The sequence below is a fragment of the Leptopilina boulardi genome, unplaced genomic scaffold, assembly GCF_019393585.1.
Source record: "Leptopilina boulardi isolate dan_hultmark-lab unplaced genomic scaffold, ZJU_Lbou_2.1 LbouV2_31, whole genome shotgun sequence".
Classification (NCBI taxonomy): domain Eukaryota; kingdom Metazoa; phylum Arthropoda; class Insecta; order Hymenoptera; family Figitidae; genus Leptopilina; species Leptopilina boulardi.
In genome coordinates this window covers 2,111,484-2,130,194 of record NW_026137874.1, presented here as the reverse complement: position 1 = coordinate 2,130,194, position 18,711 = coordinate 2,111,484, and the positions used below count along the sequence as shown (strand labels likewise).

General features: G+C 25.9%; 2 protein-coding genes across 5 annotated transcripts in view; one reads left to right on the top strand and one right to left on the bottom strand.

Annotated features, from left to right (window-relative positions):
- Window positions 1-97: 97 nt before the first annotated feature.
- On the top strand, window positions 98-3,503 carry LOC127283501 (histone acetyltransferase Tip60). The gene is made up of 7 exons (XM_051308438.1): window positions 98-240; window positions 343-400; window positions 789-857; window positions 1,052-1,342; window positions 1,420-2,227; window positions 2,961-3,065; window positions 3,131-3,503. Exons 1-7 carry the CDS (start codon window positions 196-198, stop codon window positions 3,180-3,182), a joined length of 1,428 nt encoding a protein of 475 aa, XP_051164395.1. The 5' UTR covers window positions 98-195; the 3' UTR covers window positions 3,183-3,503.
- Window positions 3,504-3,810: 307 nt separating this feature from the next.
- LOC127283500 (uncharacterized) overlaps window positions 3,811-18,711 on the bottom strand; it is an 86,185-nt gene continuing 71,284 nt past the window's right edge. For 3 of the 4 annotated variants that reach the window (XM_051308434.1, XM_051308436.1, XM_051308437.1), the window contains 12 exons: window positions 15,587-15,689; window positions 14,658-14,830; window positions 13,546-14,029; window positions 12,928-13,324; window positions 12,037-12,271; window positions 11,679-11,850; window positions 11,319-11,558; window positions 11,056-11,211; window positions 9,318-9,469; window positions 8,876-8,988; window positions 8,273-8,794; window positions 3,811-8,185 (listed from right to left, as the gene is read on the bottom strand). In XM_051308434.1, the coding sequence (XP_051164391.1) occupies window positions 8,033-8,185; window positions 8,273-8,794; window positions 8,876-8,988; window positions 9,318-9,469; window positions 11,056-11,211; window positions 11,319-11,558; window positions 11,679-11,850; window positions 12,037-12,271; window positions 12,928-13,324; window positions 13,546-14,029; window positions 14,658-14,830; window positions 15,587-15,689 (2,900 nt within the window). In that variant the 3' untranslated portion in view covers window positions 3,811-8,032. The remainder of the gene's footprint in view (window positions 8,186-8,272; window positions 8,795-8,875; window positions 8,989-9,317; window positions 9,470-11,055; window positions 11,212-11,318; window positions 11,559-11,678; window positions 11,851-12,036; window positions 12,272-12,927; window positions 13,325-13,545; window positions 14,030-14,657; window positions 14,831-15,586; window positions 15,690-18,711) is intronic. The other variant, XM_051308435.1, reaches the window with a different exon arrangement.

Genomic DNA, 18,711 nt, shown 5'->3' with positions numbered 1-18,711 from the left:
ATATATTTTTTTAAAATTGTATTGCCGCTAAAAAGTTGAACAAGATGGCGATTATGTTTGCAAGACGTTGATTGGATGAATTTTGCCGTCAATTGTACGCGTGCGTGATCAGATATATATGTATATATGTATTTGTAACAAGTGCTTATAGGAAAGCTTCAAAACAATTCAATTTTGTGCAAAATTTTGACTGAAATGATAGAGGAACACGACGAACAAGACACAATATGCGATTCTGTAGTAAGTTGTATTTAAAATAAAAAAAACTACAAGAAAATAATGACATTCTATCATAATAGACGCTTAACATCAATGTTATACTTTTCTAACCTCACTTTTCAGAATTCACTTATAGAAGGATGTAAATTACCGGTTAAAATGCCTGGTACTGAGGATTGGCGTAAGTATTTTATTGTTTAAACATTAAAACTTGATTGAAATTAAAAAATTTTAATTAATTATAACTTTTTTTTCATTTTTCTCTATTTTGAAAGTTCAGCAAAAATAATTGTCAGTGTCAGCTATATTATCATAGTTTTTGATTTTATTTTTCTATTTCTATGGAAAATTGATATTAAAATTATGTTAATTGTTATTTTAATGCTTTAATATTTAAATAATTAATTTTTTTTATTGAAATTGAAAAGAATTGTATAATTATACAAAATGACATTTAGTGTCAGTTTGGAGGTTATGTCTAGAACGTGGTTGCATTGTTTGACATTTCAGTGTTATTTTTTCCGTGGTTTTTTAGAAAATAAAAAATAATTATTTTAATTTTTGTGTAGCACAAGCGGAAATCATCAGTATCAAGGATCTCAGAGGACTTAAATGTTATTATGTACATTATGTAGACTGTAAGTACTGAATTTAAAAATTTTATTATCTTTTTTTGTTATTTCTTTCACAATTTTATATTTTTTAAATGGTAAAAGAAAAATATTAAAATTACGAGTTTTTTTTTAAAAAAAAAGAATTTAAGAATGCTTTTTACTAACTTTTTTTCTTGAAATAATTGAAAAAATTTGTTTTGAAATGAACTTTTTTTCAGTTAATAAAAGATTAGATGAATGGGTGACGGAAGACTGTTTAGACACACGGAAAGTTCAATATCCCAATCGGGATGTTACTGCTCCGGGGACGGGTGCTGCAACGCCAAAAAAACAAACTCAAAGCAGACCGCCAAGTCCAATTATTATAAATAGTGAACCAGTAAATGGTTCGGCTGTTCTTCAAGCCGCTTTACAAAAGAAAATAGCTAGTAGAAAAAGAAAAGCGAATTTTTTGGAAAACGAAGACTCTCAAGATGCTCCATTACCTCCTCTTCTTCCAGGTGAAGCAAGTACGTAAACTAAATTTAATTTTTATTTTCTAAATTTAAATAAATATATAAAAATTAATTTTATTTATTATAATCAGGACCGAGACCGACTGGATCATTAGTTGCACATCATCATGACGATGTTGTAACACGAATGAAAAATGTAGAATTAATAGAACTCGGACGTCACAGAATAAGACCATGGTACTTTAGTCCATATCCACAGGAAATGGTCAATCTTCCTTGTATATATATTTGTGAATTTTGTTTGAAATATCGAAAAAGTAGAAAATGTTTGGAGAGACATTTAATGAAGTGCAATCTACGACATCCGCCTGGCAACGAAATTTACAGGAAGGGTTCGATATCATTTTTTGAAATTGATGGCAGAAAAAATAAAAGTTACGCTCAGAATCTCTGCCTTCTAGCAAAATTATTCTTAGATCACAAAACACTTTATTATGATACGGATCCATTTTTATTTTATGTGATGACTGAATATGATTCGCGTGGATTTCACATAGTAGGTTATTTTTCCAAAGAAAAAGAATCAACTGAAGACTATAATGTTGCTTGTATTTTAACACTGCCTCCGTATCAAAGAAAAGGTTACGGAAAATTGCTTATTGAATTTTCCTATGAATTATCAAAATTCGAGGGAAAATCAGGTTCACCTGAGAAACCACTTTCTGATTTGGGTTTATTGTCATATCGAAGTTATTGGGCGCATACAATATTGGACATTTTATTAACTGTCAAGCCATTAGTTGAAAATGAAAAGCCACAAATAACAATTAATGAAATTAGTGAGCTCACGTCAATAAAAAAGGAAGATGTTATTTCAACGTTGCAGAATTTAAGTTTAATTAATTACTACAAAGGACAATACATCGTTACTTTAAATAGGTGAGAGAACATTTTTTTTATTTTTTAATATTCCTTAATTAATCTCTGACATGACGTTCTGGAACTTTGTTTCTCGAAAAAAAAAAAGAAATTGGGTAAATTATTTATCAATAATCATAGTTAAAAGTGTTGACAAAAAAAAATAAGAAAGTAATTGTCAATTAAGAGTCACGAATTTTCGTACGTCATATATCGTTATTTATTTTTGAGTTTTATAGCATTTACAACTGGGATTTTGTCCACTTCTAAACTGTGAGTTTAACTTATATAAACATTGCGTTAATTAACTTGAATATTAAACGAAATTTTGATTTTACATTTTTTTTTCTCAATTTACGTGGAAAGAAATAAAAGACGCGAAAAAAAAATCTAACACACTAATAATGGTGTCTACTAACAGGGAAATAATCGTGAATTAGCAAAGAATTAGCTGAATTTCAGTGAAGAAAATTTTTCACAAGACCAAATTTTATAATGTAGAATTTTTATTTAAAATTTTATTTAATAGAATTCCTATTAAAAAGTAAAAATTATATTTAATCAAAATTCTATAGAAAAAAAAAATTGGTTAAAAAATGTATTTCTTTTTTTATGTTTATGAATTATTTATAGAGATTAAAGATTGATTTTTTAAAAAAATAAAAATGTTATTAGCCCCAAAGAATCGGTTCTTGAATATTTTTTTAGTTTATTTTTTTTCTACTCTTCTAAACGAAATTGTGTATCGTTGCAGAGAAACAATCGAACAGCACACAATAGCGATGGACAAGAGGCAAATTAAAATAGACCCAAAATGTTTGCACTGGACGCCCAAGGATTGGAGCATCAGAGCAAAATGGTGAAGATTTTATACAAAATATGACAATAACGTGATGCTAACAAAACCTAAACAATTATTTACAGGAATCCGGGAAGTGACCATGTACGTTTATCAAATGTACAAAATTGTACATAATATATCGACCTGAAGTCTTGTGTTTTAATAAGGCTCTCTGGATCAACGCGCGAAACTACAAAACGATATACGAATCATAATATTGAATTTTTGGGACAAAAAAATTTTGGAACCTCGAGACTTGTGGTTTTCTTTTTTTTTTTTTCTTTTTTTTTCCTTTTGCAAATTTGTCCTTTTTGAAGCAAAATGTTTTTAATACCGTGACTTAGATTTTCTTTAAGCAAAATTAACTCATTTACCTGTAAGATGATTATGATGATGCTGAATCGTCAATTTGTACAGGAAATCCATGTAGAATTGTAAATAAATGTGTTTTTATAATTTTTGTCTATTCATACATCTACGGATAAACTATTCAATTTTTTTCTATAAATAAAAAATTACTTTTTCTATGTTTTTGTAATTTGATATTAAAATTGAAAATTTTTAGAATTTTTAATAACTCGTAAAATAAAAATTGGTACTGACCGAATTTATTTCTTTATTAGAAAAATTGTAATAATTTTTTTTTGTATTTGTTTTGTGACATCGTGTAAATTTTTTTTAAATCTTTTAAAAACTAAAAAAAATATTAAAATTAAAAATTCCACTTGGTGATAAAGTGAATGAGAATAAAAAAAACTATCTATTGAAAGAAAGTTTCAGTTTATTGAGTCATTGTCGAATTCATTAACTATATAACTATTTCAATCTTAATTGTATAACCATTTCTATTTTGCTTTTTTTTTTCTTTCTGGTTTCTGTACATTATTATTTTTTTTTCGACTGATTTCTGTAAAAATATCAGCATTGCTGTTAGGAAGAGAATCATCGAACTGCTGCAAACGAATGAAATATGTCTTAAGTATGGCATATTTTTTTTTTATATATATGTATATATATGCGTGTGTGTATTTTCTGTGTATATTTCTTTTCTTTTTACATACATATACATATATAATATATATATTTAATTTTTCAACAGTAATCACAGTAGCTTCATGTACAATAAATTTCTGTCATATAGTTCCACATGTTGCCTTTTTTTTTTTGTTTTGTATTCGTTACCACGCGAATCCGACAAAGACGAGTACCAAAATCTCAGCAGAATTTTGTTTTTTTTATTATATAATAAAAGTTAAGAACACACGGTTTATCAGAAATTAATTTTTTTAAATTCGTTTTGATATTAAAAAGGATTTTTTTTCGAAAAAAAAATCAAAATATGAAAGATAATTAAAAAAATTCTACTAATCGCTATTTTATATCGTAGCTAAAAAAATTAATTTCTGATTTTTAAAATTGTGTGTTAAAAGTAACAAATTTGTAAAATATTCATTTTTTACGTCGCAAATTAATGATTAATATATATATGTATTATACAGAGGTTTTTAATCTATCTACCGATTGAATTTTACTAACAAATTCTCATGAGCTTAATAATTTAATGATTCTAAATGACTATCCACACTGATCACAGGTAGACGATAGATGACATAATTTATATTATAATATATATGCATATACAATATAGTTTCAATAGGAACAAACAAGTTTTTTTTTTTATCTCGTTCAATTTAATAATGATCGTCGCAGCAGCAGAAACAACAACAACAATGTTTTTTTTAATAACAGTGATGAAAGATGATTGATACAAGAAGAAAAAATTGAACATGTTAACAATCAATGAGCGAGAGGAACTGTGAAAATGTAATATATTTTTTTTTTCATTCGTATATTCTCTTATTTTTTATTTCTTTTTTTTTCATTTGATATTCAAAAAATTAGCTATAATATATAATATATGTATATGTATATAATTATTATCTGCAAGATGACTAGAACAATTTTAAAAGGTCCTAATATTTTAATTATAAAAACAAGTTTTGGTGTATTTTTTTTTTGTTTTTCATTTGAAAATGATCAATGATTTTCTTTTTTTTTTATATATATGATATAAACGTAAAACTACGTGGAGTTTTTAACACCCGTCGCAAGCTCTATTATCACGTGGTTCAAAATATATTATAACTTTATTTCGTTCCTCTGTCGTCGTGTGTATATTTCTAATATATTTATCATTTTCAATATATTTCTTTTTTTTACGGTCAGCTTATTAGCATATATAGTTACATGTACGGTTGAACAGTAGGCGGCAATGGCTGTACTTTTAAGTTGATCGCTTTACAAAATTTTTTCGTCATTAGAAAATCATGACAATTGAATGGCAAAAGAAAATTATTTCTTCAAAATAAAATTGAAAGAAAGTCCTATCTCCAAATTTTTAATTATCAATTAAATAAAATAATAAATTATTAGGATTTATTAATAATTAAAAAAAGTCAGTTACATTCAATTTTTAAAAATTATTCAATTATCTATAATTGTTATTAATTATTATTAAACACTAATTATTGCATTATCACAAGTAGTTAATAAAATAATAAATATTCAAATTTACTTTTCTCAATTAATGAAACAAAATTTAACTTACTTTTGATTTGATAAGAAAGTTTTTTTATTTCAAGTAAATTTATTCGAAATTTGTTTAAAAACACTGTTCTATTGTATTGGGAAAAATTAGTGACTCATTAAGGATCAACTTTTGTTCAACCTTTTGCCTGAACAATAAGACACTTAACAGTTTTTTTTTGGCGATCTCCCAGTTTTTCTTCAGGTGAATCGATAATCACTTATTTCTACATATTTATTTATATATATATATACGTCATTTCTCGCATTATTTTTAAATAAATTAACGAAAATTACACATTTGGGTTACGAAGACATATCATTTTTGGAAAATATTTTATATTTACAAAAGAAGCTGACGATTTTTATTTTCATCTTTTATTTATAATGTTCGTAAATATATATACCATATAAAATCGAAATTTAATAAAAAATATATTTAATAAATTGTTAAGTTTATTTTACAAATTTTTTTTCTAAATTAAAAAATTGTAAAATAAATTTGACAATATTTTTCGGAAGTTCAAAATATTGTATATATAAATTAATTTAAAGAAAACTAGAAAATGTTGTAAAATAAGAAGACTATTTCATTTCATTAAAGTATATAAAATGTTTTTAAAAATCGTAAATTACAATCCAAATAATATTCTCATATTTAATAAGTTTAACACACAGATCGTGTCAAAAATATTTTTTCGCTTTGAGTTTTTTTTGTTTTTGTTTTGTTTTTAACTATCTACAGACCTTTTTACGGTTCTTTTACTATATTTTAAACAAGATATATATTTTGCTTGTGTCCAGAAACATCATTAAAGGTTTATTATGGATAAAAAACACTAAGCAATATTTGGTTTCTTCCCTTTCGTGACTCAAATTTATTTATTTTCTTTTAGTAATTAAAAATAGAAAATAATTTTTTTTTAAATTTAAAAGTGGGATTTATTTTTCACAAACTCGATATGTTTATTTGTCACGTAAGAGGAAAACCAATAATATCTTTTTTTTAATGACGCGATTCTCCAGTTTTTTTTTTTTTGAGAAGCACTTTGCACTTTAAAAAACTGTGGGTTTTGCTATTATCCTTTTTTTTCCTTTTATATATTTTTAATATTTTTAGAATCTCTGACTTAGAATATTGAAGATACAAAATCTACAATAGAAAAACAGAACAGACTCCAAATATTTATTATCTCACATTCAACATCAACGCTTTCATCATACAGCATTATTATTAATTTATTATTTAATTATATAGCAATATGTATGTCTTTTTTTTAGTACATTATTAACGTTGTTTGCAATATATATTTTTTTTATAATTTATATATTGATTAGTTAATACTTTATTGTATTATTAATAATTAATAATGTCTTTTTATATCATACAGATTGTCATTTTTGGCCTTTTTTGTGTTTGTTAAAAATTTAAAAATTAATTTTGTATGAATGCTGACATTTTAAATGTCAATTTTTTAAAATTAAAATCCGGTGACGTTAAATTTTTCATTTTAAATTTGCATTTTTTAAAATTATGCATTTTTAAACATAAAATTAAAAAATTAAATATGGAAAAAACATTTTTATGGAGGACCAAGTTTCATTTTTCTCCCTTTTCATTTAACTCGTAATATATTTTTTATGTACTTATAAATTAAGATTTTACCTATTCGTGAAAAAGCGCTGATTTTCTTTTTAATGCGCATATCGGCAAAAATTTTGATAATTTTTCTTAAAATTCTTTTTTTTTTTTATCTAAACTACGCAAAAAATTGTGCATTTTTCTGCATTTTGATATCGCAATTTTTAATTTATGCACGTGGTGCATTTTAAGTTATAGGTGATTTATTGCAACCACTTATTAATTTTTTTTTTATATCAGACTTTGCTCAGCTTCACACACACCAAAAAGTTATTTTTTCCTTTTTTTCTAAAAAAAAATTTCCCTTCATTTTATTTTTATTACTTTATATTCAAGAAAAATTCTTGATTTTTAAAATTTTCTTATGTCTTTGTATTTTGGTAGATCTAACATTGTCCATTGTTATTCACTTTCCTTGTTACGAAAATTTTGAGCGCTTTTGGTTCTCGTGAACAATTTTTTTTTTTTTTTGTAATTTCTACAATTTATACAAGTTCATTATTTATAATTTAATAGAGAATTGTATATAGCACCATTCTTCATTTTGCTAATTAGAAATGAAATATAAAATTTAATGGAATGAGAAAATTTCATTTCTTTTGTTTTGTATTAACATTATGTAATTATAAATAATTTAATTGAAGGAAAAATATGTATAAAATTTTGTGGAAATTACAAAATTAATGTAGACCAAGTATTTGATTCCATGGTACAATAAATATTTTGTTTTTCTACTAACTTTTGCAATTTATGATTTTCATAATCCACAATCATAACTTTCTTGATTTTGTATCCTGTTTTGATAGGCCTCCAAATATCGGTCAACGTTTCTGTAAATTCCTGAATTTGCCTGATACATCAGTGTTTCCAAAATTCTTTCATTTTTTATTGCCTTTGAAGGCAACACTATCTGCAAAATTAAAAATAATCGAATAAATATTTTAAATTAGATAAAAAAAATTAACTGAAAATTATAAATGATAAAACAATTTCTTACTCGAATAAGTTCTTGTGGTGTTATCCTGACCAATTTTAAATCTCTGCTAAGTCGTTCCATAATACAATCGAATTCCATTTTAGCATCAATTTTATAAGATTTAGTTTCAATTCGATGCTTCGCCCAGCTGAGCATTGCCTCAAATTTTTTAATTTCCACCACTTCAAGTCCACGGCTCATAATCATTTGAACCATTGACTCGCTCAATGTTAGAAAATCTTCATTTTGAAAAAGTTGATATGCCCTTGTTTCAACAAAGGCAAGAATCATATTCACCAATTCCGAGGCTGATGTGTAACGCCAATAATAATTTTCCAATGCGCACAACATAACGCAAACAATTTCAATTCGTAAAAATTGTTTTGCATGATGAAAGCATGCTTGCAAAAGTTCCGGTAGATCATAATGCTCGGCGGCACAAATTAAGCCTGGAATATTGCTACATGTCAATGGACAAGAGCCCGTGTGAAGATAATCCAAAAGAATTCGAAATGTCTCTGGATCAAATTCGATTATATCGAACTGTAACGAAAGAAATTAAATTAAGTTTGAACATTAAAAATTCCAATTAAAAATATAATTTGTGAATAAATAAATAATTACTTCAGTTTGTGCCAATTTGGCTCGATCAACTTTTTGAGCATCAGCGCATACACTCAATCTTGGAACTGCTAACGATTGCGCCGCCTTTTCCTTTTCCTTAAGTTCTTTATCTTCTGAAAGGTAAAAAAAAAAATTTCTTTTTGACTAATTCCATTATATTTGAGTGTAATTTTTTTTTTAAATCTAAAAGTGTGATTTATTTTTCACAAAAAACGTTTTAAAAAAAATCTCACGATCGAGTATTAAAAAAATTAATAAATTTATAATTATTTAATTGAAATTGTAATGAAATTAGAATTTAAAAGTCTCTTTTCAATTAAATAATTTTCAACAAAATTCTTATTTTTTAAATTATTTATGTTTATATTATTATTTTTCAATTATTGATAAAAACTGATTAAATTTTTAAAAATTTCCCCTTTTATTTATAAAAATATCTTACTACTGCAATCCTGTGAACTGGCCCATCGTTTACGATCTTCACTTTGCAATGGATTTCCATGTTTTTTAATGCTTCTTCCCCACCCGGCAGTAATTGTTCCTAATCGTGAAAATGCCCTTTTCACCATTGGCGACGATGGAACACTTTTGGGCCTAAACATTTCAGAACCAGTATCTCACAGAAACCGCACAGCGGCACCTTGGGAATCGGAGGAATACGAGAGAAAGAGCGAAAGAGAGACAGAGGCAGAGAATTTTTATTGCAAAAGAGGAAAGGTTTATGGATCTTGATGGAACTACACAAGGGAATTTAGGAAAATTATACAGTAAATAGAAATTTCACGGGTCATTTGGGAAATAACTTAAATAATATTCTAATTATGCCAATATTAAGTACTATATAAAAGTTTATTCGAAGAGACAACAGTGAAAGCTTTCTTTTGAAATGTCAAATGTTTATAATACGTGCTTGAGCAAAAAAAAAAAAATATTGAAAAGAAAAGTTTAATTAATGTTTTTTTTTTCTTTTAAATCTGTTATTTAAAACAGGCTGTCACATCAAAAGATTATAGAAATTCAATCCGCAAATATGTTTTTATTTAATTGAGTTTCCTTTAGAAATAAATGCATGAGAAAATAAAAAGTTACAAAAAACTATTTAATTATTTTAAATAATGATAAATAAATGTTTTTTTTAAATAAAAGAATTATTTTATATAATTAAACAAAATTTGTAATGATAAATTTCTTTATAAAAATAAAGGAATAAAACGAGATATAATTGAATTAAAAAAATAATAAGAGTTTAAAAATTAATCAATTGACGTGAAAGAACCTCATTTAGAAATAAATTTTGTTTTAGAATTCATGCTATATATACGATAAGTATATTAAAATCTTTTATACAGGTACAAAGTATAAAATGATTAAAGTTAAATAAACTTTGTGATTTACTTAAATTTACTTATTTTATAATTAGTCCCATTTTATATAGTTAAGTATAGTTATGAAAGCTTAAAAACAAGTTTTAGTTAAACTTAAAGCAATTTCATCGATTAAATTTCAAGCGTAAAGAGCGACTCGCCTGACTTTGAAACAAGTTTACAGCTCTCTCTATGTATATAGAGAGAGAGAAAAGTAGTTTACATGCCAATTAAAACTACACAAGTTTTGACAAGTTTACAGTTGACACTTAATAAATACTCAAAAATCCACGATAACATATTTTCAGATTTGAAATAAATAATAATAAAAGAAAAATGAAAAAGAAACAACATATAAAAATTTCTTTTTTACTACATTAAACTTTTGTTGTCTCTTAATTTGCTTTTCAAATAAAAATAAAATTAAAAAAAAAAATTATATCAATTTGTATTGGTTTAAGAGAAATTCAAATTAAAAAAATTAATTGAAATTTATCAAAAAAATAAGAATCTGATTAGTAAATTTATTCATGCTGTGCTGTGAGGATTGGAAACACGGATGTGCCTTGAAAAAAACGACATTACATTCATTAAAGTATACAATAGTACAAGATAATACAATATTGAGATTTATATTATTTAGTGAAATAATCATTCGACATCAAATTGACAATATAGTTCTACTTCTCGAGTTATAAAATAATTTTTTTTTTCCTTCACTACTGCTAATTACAAAAGAAATGAAAAAAAAGAGAAAACGTTTATTTTTTAAATATTATTTTTCTTTAGAACTAAGTGAATGAAATTTTTGCTTACCTTGGACTTTCCATATCCGGCACTTGAAGAAAATTTGAACTCTTTGGCTTTTGCGGACTGAGCAAAGTTGGCGCCGGCCTCGCCAATAATTCCGCCACAGGAACTTGCGGACTTCCAAAACCAGCTTGGATTCCGTATAACATTTCTTGAAAAACTCTGCAAATATTATTTGAAAAATAAATTAATAAATTTTAAATATATCCATTCTATTATTATTTTTTTTTTTTAAGGAAAAAATTTATATCTAAAAAAGAACCACTAACCTGCTTCTGACACCTAAAATTGCGCGGACACCTATAAATCGAACTTTTTGTTTCTGATGTCCAGGAACCAAAAATGAAACATCAAATAGACTTGCGTTTAATGTGACATTTTCTGCACTATTCAAAAATACTTTCGTAAAATCTTTCGCTAATTGATCATAATCTTCAAATTGGTCTCGAACAGAGTCCAATAAAGGCGAAGACGGTCTCATATGACCAATCGGTCTCCAGGAACCACGTCTGTTAATAGAAAAATAGACAAATTTTTTTTAAAGTTCGCACAAAATTTTCGATTTTTTTTTTTTAAATTCAAATTAAATTATTTAGTAAATTATTCTATTTCAGGAGAGAAAAAAATACCTATAAGGTTTTGGAATCTGTCCCGTTTCAGCATGATTCGCTAAATTGGCAACAATATCCTCGAGCATTTGACTTCTTGTTCTCTCTTGCATTCTCGCGAATTTTGGCGCAGAATAACTCGCTCTCTCGCCGTTTACAATTTTTGTAAGGACCCATTCTCGAAACATTGGACCTTGCAATTTAGAAATTAATTATAAATAAAAATTTCAAGAAAAAATTAAAATTCATTGAATAATTTTTTTTAAAAAAGTAATAAATAAATTTAAATAAAAAATAGAGTGTAGATAAATTAAAATTTTTCTTCAAAAGAAAAATGAAAAAAAAAAAAAAATGAAAATATAAATGAAACTTATAATACCTTTCTCAAAAACACTTTGTTCCCAAAGATAAGGCTTGTAAGCACCGACTTCATCTCTCGTCACAACGGAAACTTCGTATCTTGAAATTTTCCTTTTTATTTTCGGACTCACTCGAACTAATATAAATGTATGAAGAAAATGTGATTTTATACATGCTGGACTAAAACTGGTATTGTCTGCTTCCAAAAAGACAACGCACACAATATCGTTACCTATATGCCTCTTTCTTTGGAGCTGAAAAGAAAAAGAAAAAAAATATTCTTCAAATTTCTGTAAAATTAAATTCTTTAAAATTCTAGTTTCTCCACGTTTTTAATTAACTTTTTTTCCGATTCGATAATTAACAAAAATGTTCTCATCTTATTGTTGAAAAATTAAATTAAATAAATTATATTATTCCAGAAAAATAAAAAGTTTAATTTTGCTGGCTACAAAAAAAAAAAAAAATCTTAGTAGCGAATTTATATGACGCCATTCTGTGAGAATATTGTGCGTTAAATTGAAGAAAAAGTGACTCCTATTTTTTATTCTGAAATCGGTTAATATTTAATGGTGCCGCAAAGCCCCTGAAGTGTCACATGAATTTTACATATGGGAAAAGAATAACTTTTTCATAAAATCGCTATAAAATTGTGAAAAATTAATGTTTATCAATGCGCAAACGATGTTTCTCTTGAGAAATGTTTAGAAAATAAAATCAAAATTTATATTAATGAAAAATGTTTTTTAAAACTTTTTTTCACACTCCAGCAAAATTAAAACATAAAAATATTTTTCCCAGTTTCTTACTTTTAGTTATTAATAAAAAAAAATATATATACACTTTACATAATTATTTTATATAATTTTATAAAGCAATGAATATTATATAATAATAAAAAAATATTTACCTTTTGTGTATCATGTTTTTCATAGGGCAGTAATGTTGAAACGTGAAACATTATTTCAATTCCTCTCCAATTGGTGTAAATGGAAAAAATGCCAGTTAAATCGTGAACAGTATCAAGGCCACCTTTGTACTTATCAAATCCTTTCAGTCTGACCTTTTCGCCAAGGATGTATAAAAATTCTTCAAATAAAAATGAGTTCTCATTGTTGTCAAGTATTTCTTCTTCGGTGTATTGTCCCTCTTGAACATAAATGACTCCCACTTTTAATTCAGATTTTATGAACACTTGGTCAAGCTTTAGCAATTCTTCTGGAGTATCAGGCAGTTGTCCCAAAGTCAATGGGGGATTAATATTGACCTCTTTTCCTAAACTTCGAACGACTTCTTCTCGATTGTATCTAAAAACATAAAATAAAATATAAAACATTATATAAATAGGGAAAAAAAAAACTTTTTATATTTAAAAAAGTATAATTTTAAATTTTTTGAAAAAAAAGTTACCATTTTTGTAAATAAATGTAATTGAATTTTTCTGCCCCAATTTCTCTTATGAAAAATTGGTTTTTTTAAAATAAAAACTAATTAAGGGTAGGATGTAAAAAAAAATGTAATCTCTCACCTATCAGCAAAAACACAACTTGCTGGTATAAGTCCGTGAACGGTATAGCTGATAGCTCTGACAAGAATTCGAAATTGATCCCTCCCATTAATAGTTTCTTGCTTAATACTCAAGATAACAGGTCCAAGATCCTCGTCATTAGTAAAGTAATTCCAATGTTCGGAGCCATAAAAATACCTTTCATATGTTTCTTGTTCAACGGATGTCAATTCAAAACCAAGATTTTTTTCCCATTGTTCTTCAATTGTGGTTTTCTTTCTTGGAATATCATCGGTATCAACTTCATTTTCCTCAAATAAACAAAAATCACGTCTCTGTTTAAATTGTTCCTGTTCACGTTCTTCAACTTGTTCAGGATCAGTGGCATCGCGATCACTTTCACTCTCATCCCAAATTGTGTCCGATGTGACTTGTTGTCGCGAGCATTCAATCCAATAACCCGGCGTTGGTATTAAATTGTGAGGAAACTCCTGACAAAATTCATCTGCGGAAAAATAGAAAAAAGGCAAAAAAAAAATTCATTAAAAAAAATAATAATAAATCCATTTGCAAAATTTAATATTTTCAATAAAAAAAAAAAAAAATGTGAAAATGACGAATAATTAATTAATTAATTTTCCTTGAAAGAGAACGATAGATTTATTATATAAATTTTGAAATTACGCGAACGTCGTGTTAAGCACGTATTTCCAATAATTAATACTGAATAAATAATAATTAGTGCATTATAATGGAATTTGAAATTATTTCTCGACGATGATGTAACCACAGTCGAATCACTGTAAGGTAGAACACCAAGCTGTTTAAAGACAGGGCTTGGTATTCGAACTTAGAGTGAATCGCTTGTGGCTGTTTCACTGTAAATTTCTTCGCACGTAGATTTATTTTTGTCTTCTCTTCTTTTCGCCGTTTATAACCACAAACAAAGTCGTAGAACTTTCTTGAGAGTGAAAAAAAAACAAGACAATAGTAGGATCTTGAAACTGAAGTGGATGAACCACCTGTGGCTCACACTCTTATGTTTTTTAATGCATTTTATATCTTGCAAAATATGTGTGAGATAAAATTGAAGTTTGAGCTTTTAAAGTACAAAAAAAAAAAAAACAATTTACCTGAACAAGCCTGTGGTGGTAGAGGGAAGATGAGGGTTGTTGAAGATTTTCTTCTAGCAACTGCGCAGCCTAAACTTTGGGGCTTGAAGCTGCGCAATTGTTGCATAAAGTCTGAGCACTCCATCAGCGCGACGTCCGCAAAATGCAGGTCGCAAAGAATTTGATTCTTGAATCTGCGAAAAAAAATTTAAACAATAAATATATTGAAGAAAATAGAAATTAAATAAATAAAATCAAAATCTGCGGGATAAATGGAAAAATTTATAAAAGAAAATAAATATTTTCATAATTATTATTAATGAAAAAAAAAAAAAAAACATTTTTTTATCACTGATTTATTTTAGAATAAATGGAAGCAAAAAAATAGTTTGTAATACCAATAATTAATTATTAATATTTCAAATGTCAAATGAGTTTCAATTAATCTGTATAAATTGATATATATTTTTGTTTCTCGTTCACGTGAAAAAAAGGAATATATAAACTTTTATTCTTGAATACTTTTTAACGAATATTTCGACTGATGAAATAATTTGGGTAATATAAAGTTTAATTGAAACAGAACACCACTATGTACTCTGGCAACAACTTTCGGCAGATAGAAATTTATCAAATGAAGGGGATGAAGGGACGGAAATTTAATATTCGATATGATTTTAAATGTAATTAAACCGAATTTGCTTGTGGTTTTACTGTTTCACTCATCGCTTACTGTAAAATAAACTGAATTTAAGTAATAAAAAATGATGTACATAAATTTTTTTTAAACCAAATATTATTTATCTCAAAGATAAATAATCTATTTCTTTGTTTCAAATAGAAAATTTTGTTGGTTAAATAAGTAAAAAATTTGAAAATTAATTTTTTCTCTCTGTGTGATAAAATAAAGTTTCTAAAAATTATTATGAGCAATATTATAATTTTTATACCTTCGTGCTCGTTTTTGATTCGGTCCTGTAAGATTGAGGCCACAGCTGTTACATCTTAGGCACTCCTCGTGATAGTGATTGTTGTCATATAATGGGGACGGTTCTGAAAAATAATATTTAATCAATTAATTTAAAATTAAAATAATTATTTAATTTCCTAAAAACTAAATACAATTAACAATAAATTTTTATCGTAGAAAAATGGAAATTATAATTGACAAAATATGATTTAAAAATTAATTTTCCAAATTTTATCTTCATTTTTTATGTCGTGTTTTGTGAAAATTTCGCTCTTTCTTTTTTGTACGAAATTGATGATTTCTATATTGGGTGTGGCCTTAAAGTCTGTCTCAGATGAGCTATAAAGAATTCCAGTACGTGCGTTCAGGAATTTTGATATGAAGGGAGAAACGTCCTGACTATATGAAGTGTTTAGCCTCAAACGGATTAATTTTGCAGCTCAAACATGGTTGAATAATTACTTAAATTATAATCACAAATCTAACATTTTTTAAAAATTAAAAACATAAATTTATAAATAAAATAATTTTAAAGAAATTTTATATTAAAAAATTTTTTATTTTATTATTTTAATTTTTAGATTTAATGTGGAAAATATATTATCAATGATAATTTTTTACTCGTGAAGAAGAAAAATTAAATTTTAAGCTTCAATTGTATACATTTTTTTTTCAGATGATTCATGGATAGCATGAATAAATTTGAAAACGACTCGTTCCTTTAAGATGTGCGAACATTTACCATCGAGACCGTTGGGTAGTGTAGAAGAAAAGGGTGAGTAATCACGAGATTCATGGCAAGTTGAAAAAAAAAAAAAAAAAAAAAACTCTTTTGCCCCCTTTTGACATTGTGCGCAGAGGTTAATGGTGAAGATATAATCTTTCCATACCTCGATGTCTAAAAAGAGGTATATCTATAAAGATTATAAATTATATAAGAAATATTAAATTTCTTTAGCAAGCAAGCGCACGATCCTTAAAAATGAGATAATGACAGGCGATATTTTATATACTATTCATCAAACATTTCTTATAAAAGGTGAAAAAAAAAATTTTTTTTTCTCTTTCTATTCAAAAGAAAATATTTCTCGCAAATTTTCCTTATTTGATATTTTATTCAATAAATTTGTAACTGAAAACAAATTTTTTTTATCTATTTAATTAATTTTAAAATTAATTAAAAAAATATATAATACATTTCAGTAGGATAAAAATTGCGATAAGAAAATAATATTTTCTTGTCAATTTTTCTATCTCTTGAAAATTTTTTAATCATAAAAATAATTAAATTTTATTTACCCCCTGAGAAAATAATAACTTGTCGCTTATATCCCTTGTCCCCTCACAAACTTGAATACAAGAAGCAAAAGACAAGAGATCAATGTATAGCCATGGCTGATTCGATAAACATTTTTCGATTAAAAGCCCATTAAATGCGCGTTACTCGGGGATTAGAGAGTAATACGATTAAATTTCGAATTCAATTTCTATTCAAGGCACATGGTAATTAAACCGACTCTAAGTCAAGGGACTTAAAAAAAAAAATTTCTTCTACAAAACTTAATTGACTCTAAAACCAATTTTTTAAAAATTAAAATCGTGACCAAATTTACAAAAAATTTTATATTTTCAAACTTCTTCTACAAAAAATGAATTTAATAAAATAAGTATAATCATTTATATTTCTCCTTTGAAAACGAAAAATAGCGATTAAGGTTTTGTGTAGACAGAAAATAAATGGAGGTTTAAAAAAAAAAACCGAGAGAAAAGAAAAGAAACGAGTGAAGAAAAAGCAATCCTGAATATTTGATTTAAAAAAGGGGTGAAAAGCTTGAGAAATATTTTGCCTCGAAGAATTTATATTCTGCCCTTTGTAGAAAGACATATATGAGACTCGATAAGACTACATTATCATTTTAAACAGACCTTCTCGGTGAAAAACAACACCTTCTTCGGATATATAAAAGCATCGTATAAACACACCTACATACTTGAATTTATTTATTTATTTATTCATACTTTATAATTACTTTGAACTTTATATACATTGCTAGAATATTCCTTTAGAATACAGTTTTAGTTATCTATTGCGAATCATATACATATATATGTATTTTTACTCATTATTAATTTCTAGGTTCTTCGCACGAGAACACGTCCCTCTTTTTTATATGCATTAAAAATTATCAACAATATATAAATTTCTATTCGAAAAAAATGTCATATTTTAATCTTTTCCACATTAACAAAAGAATTATACTGAGAATAATTGAACAATATGGAAAATTAATTAATTAATAAAAAAAAAAAAATTAATTTAAAAAAAAAAGAAAATGAAAAATAAAATTAAAAAATGGAAGTAAAAAATATTAATTAAACAGAATGTTATATTTTCCTCAAAGGGAGAAATAAATTACATAATTCGCTTAAATATTATTTTCGCAAATATTACCTCTCGGAAAAAGAATTAAAGCGACGAAAAATTCTCAAAAGATTGAATTAAGTTTAAAACATGCATGAAAAATATTCATGGAATGAAGATTGGAAAAAAAAGTGAACGATATTAAAAAGTTTAAAAAACAAAAGCACATAATATAAAATTATGTAAAATTAATATATAAATTTCAAACTAAAGATTAAATATTATATAAACAGAGAACGACATTCAGCGAGTTTTCAGAGTTCATTGAACAAACAAAAAAAAAAGTTATCTAGCTTGCGTGTATTACACACAAAACGTCGCGTGAGCTTGCAACATATGAATAATTATCAAATGAAAAATAAAATAAAAAAAAAATTTACACAGGTATAATAAAATCCCCAGGGGTTGTAAGAGAAATGCAAAAAGTTAGATGTTTCGCTAAATTAATATTTATACTTTTAAATAAATATAATTATTATTATGTTTAGGATAATAAATAAGTTTAATTTTCCCTTGATTCACAGCGTAAAAAATAAATTAATAATAAATTACAATGGTTTTTTTCAAGCGTTCGAAAATAAATGAAAGAAAAAAGAAAATACCAGTAGTTCATTATTTCGAATTATTTAAAGTCGAGAGCTTACGGATAATATGTATAAAGAGAATAAAAAAAGTTGTAATTT

Coding starts and splice junctions, on each gene's coding strand:
- LOC127283501 (XM_051308438.1), top strand. CDS start 196: ATGATAGAGGAACACGACGAACAAGACACAATATGCGATTCTGTA. Junction 1,343..1,419: donor TCTTCTTCCAGGTGAAGCAA/GTACGTAAACTA, acceptor TATTATAATCAG/GACCGAGACCGACTGGATCA. Junction 3,066..3,130: donor TGGAGCATCAGAGCAAAATG/GTGAAGATTTTA, acceptor AATTATTTACAG/GAATCCGGGAAGTGACCATG.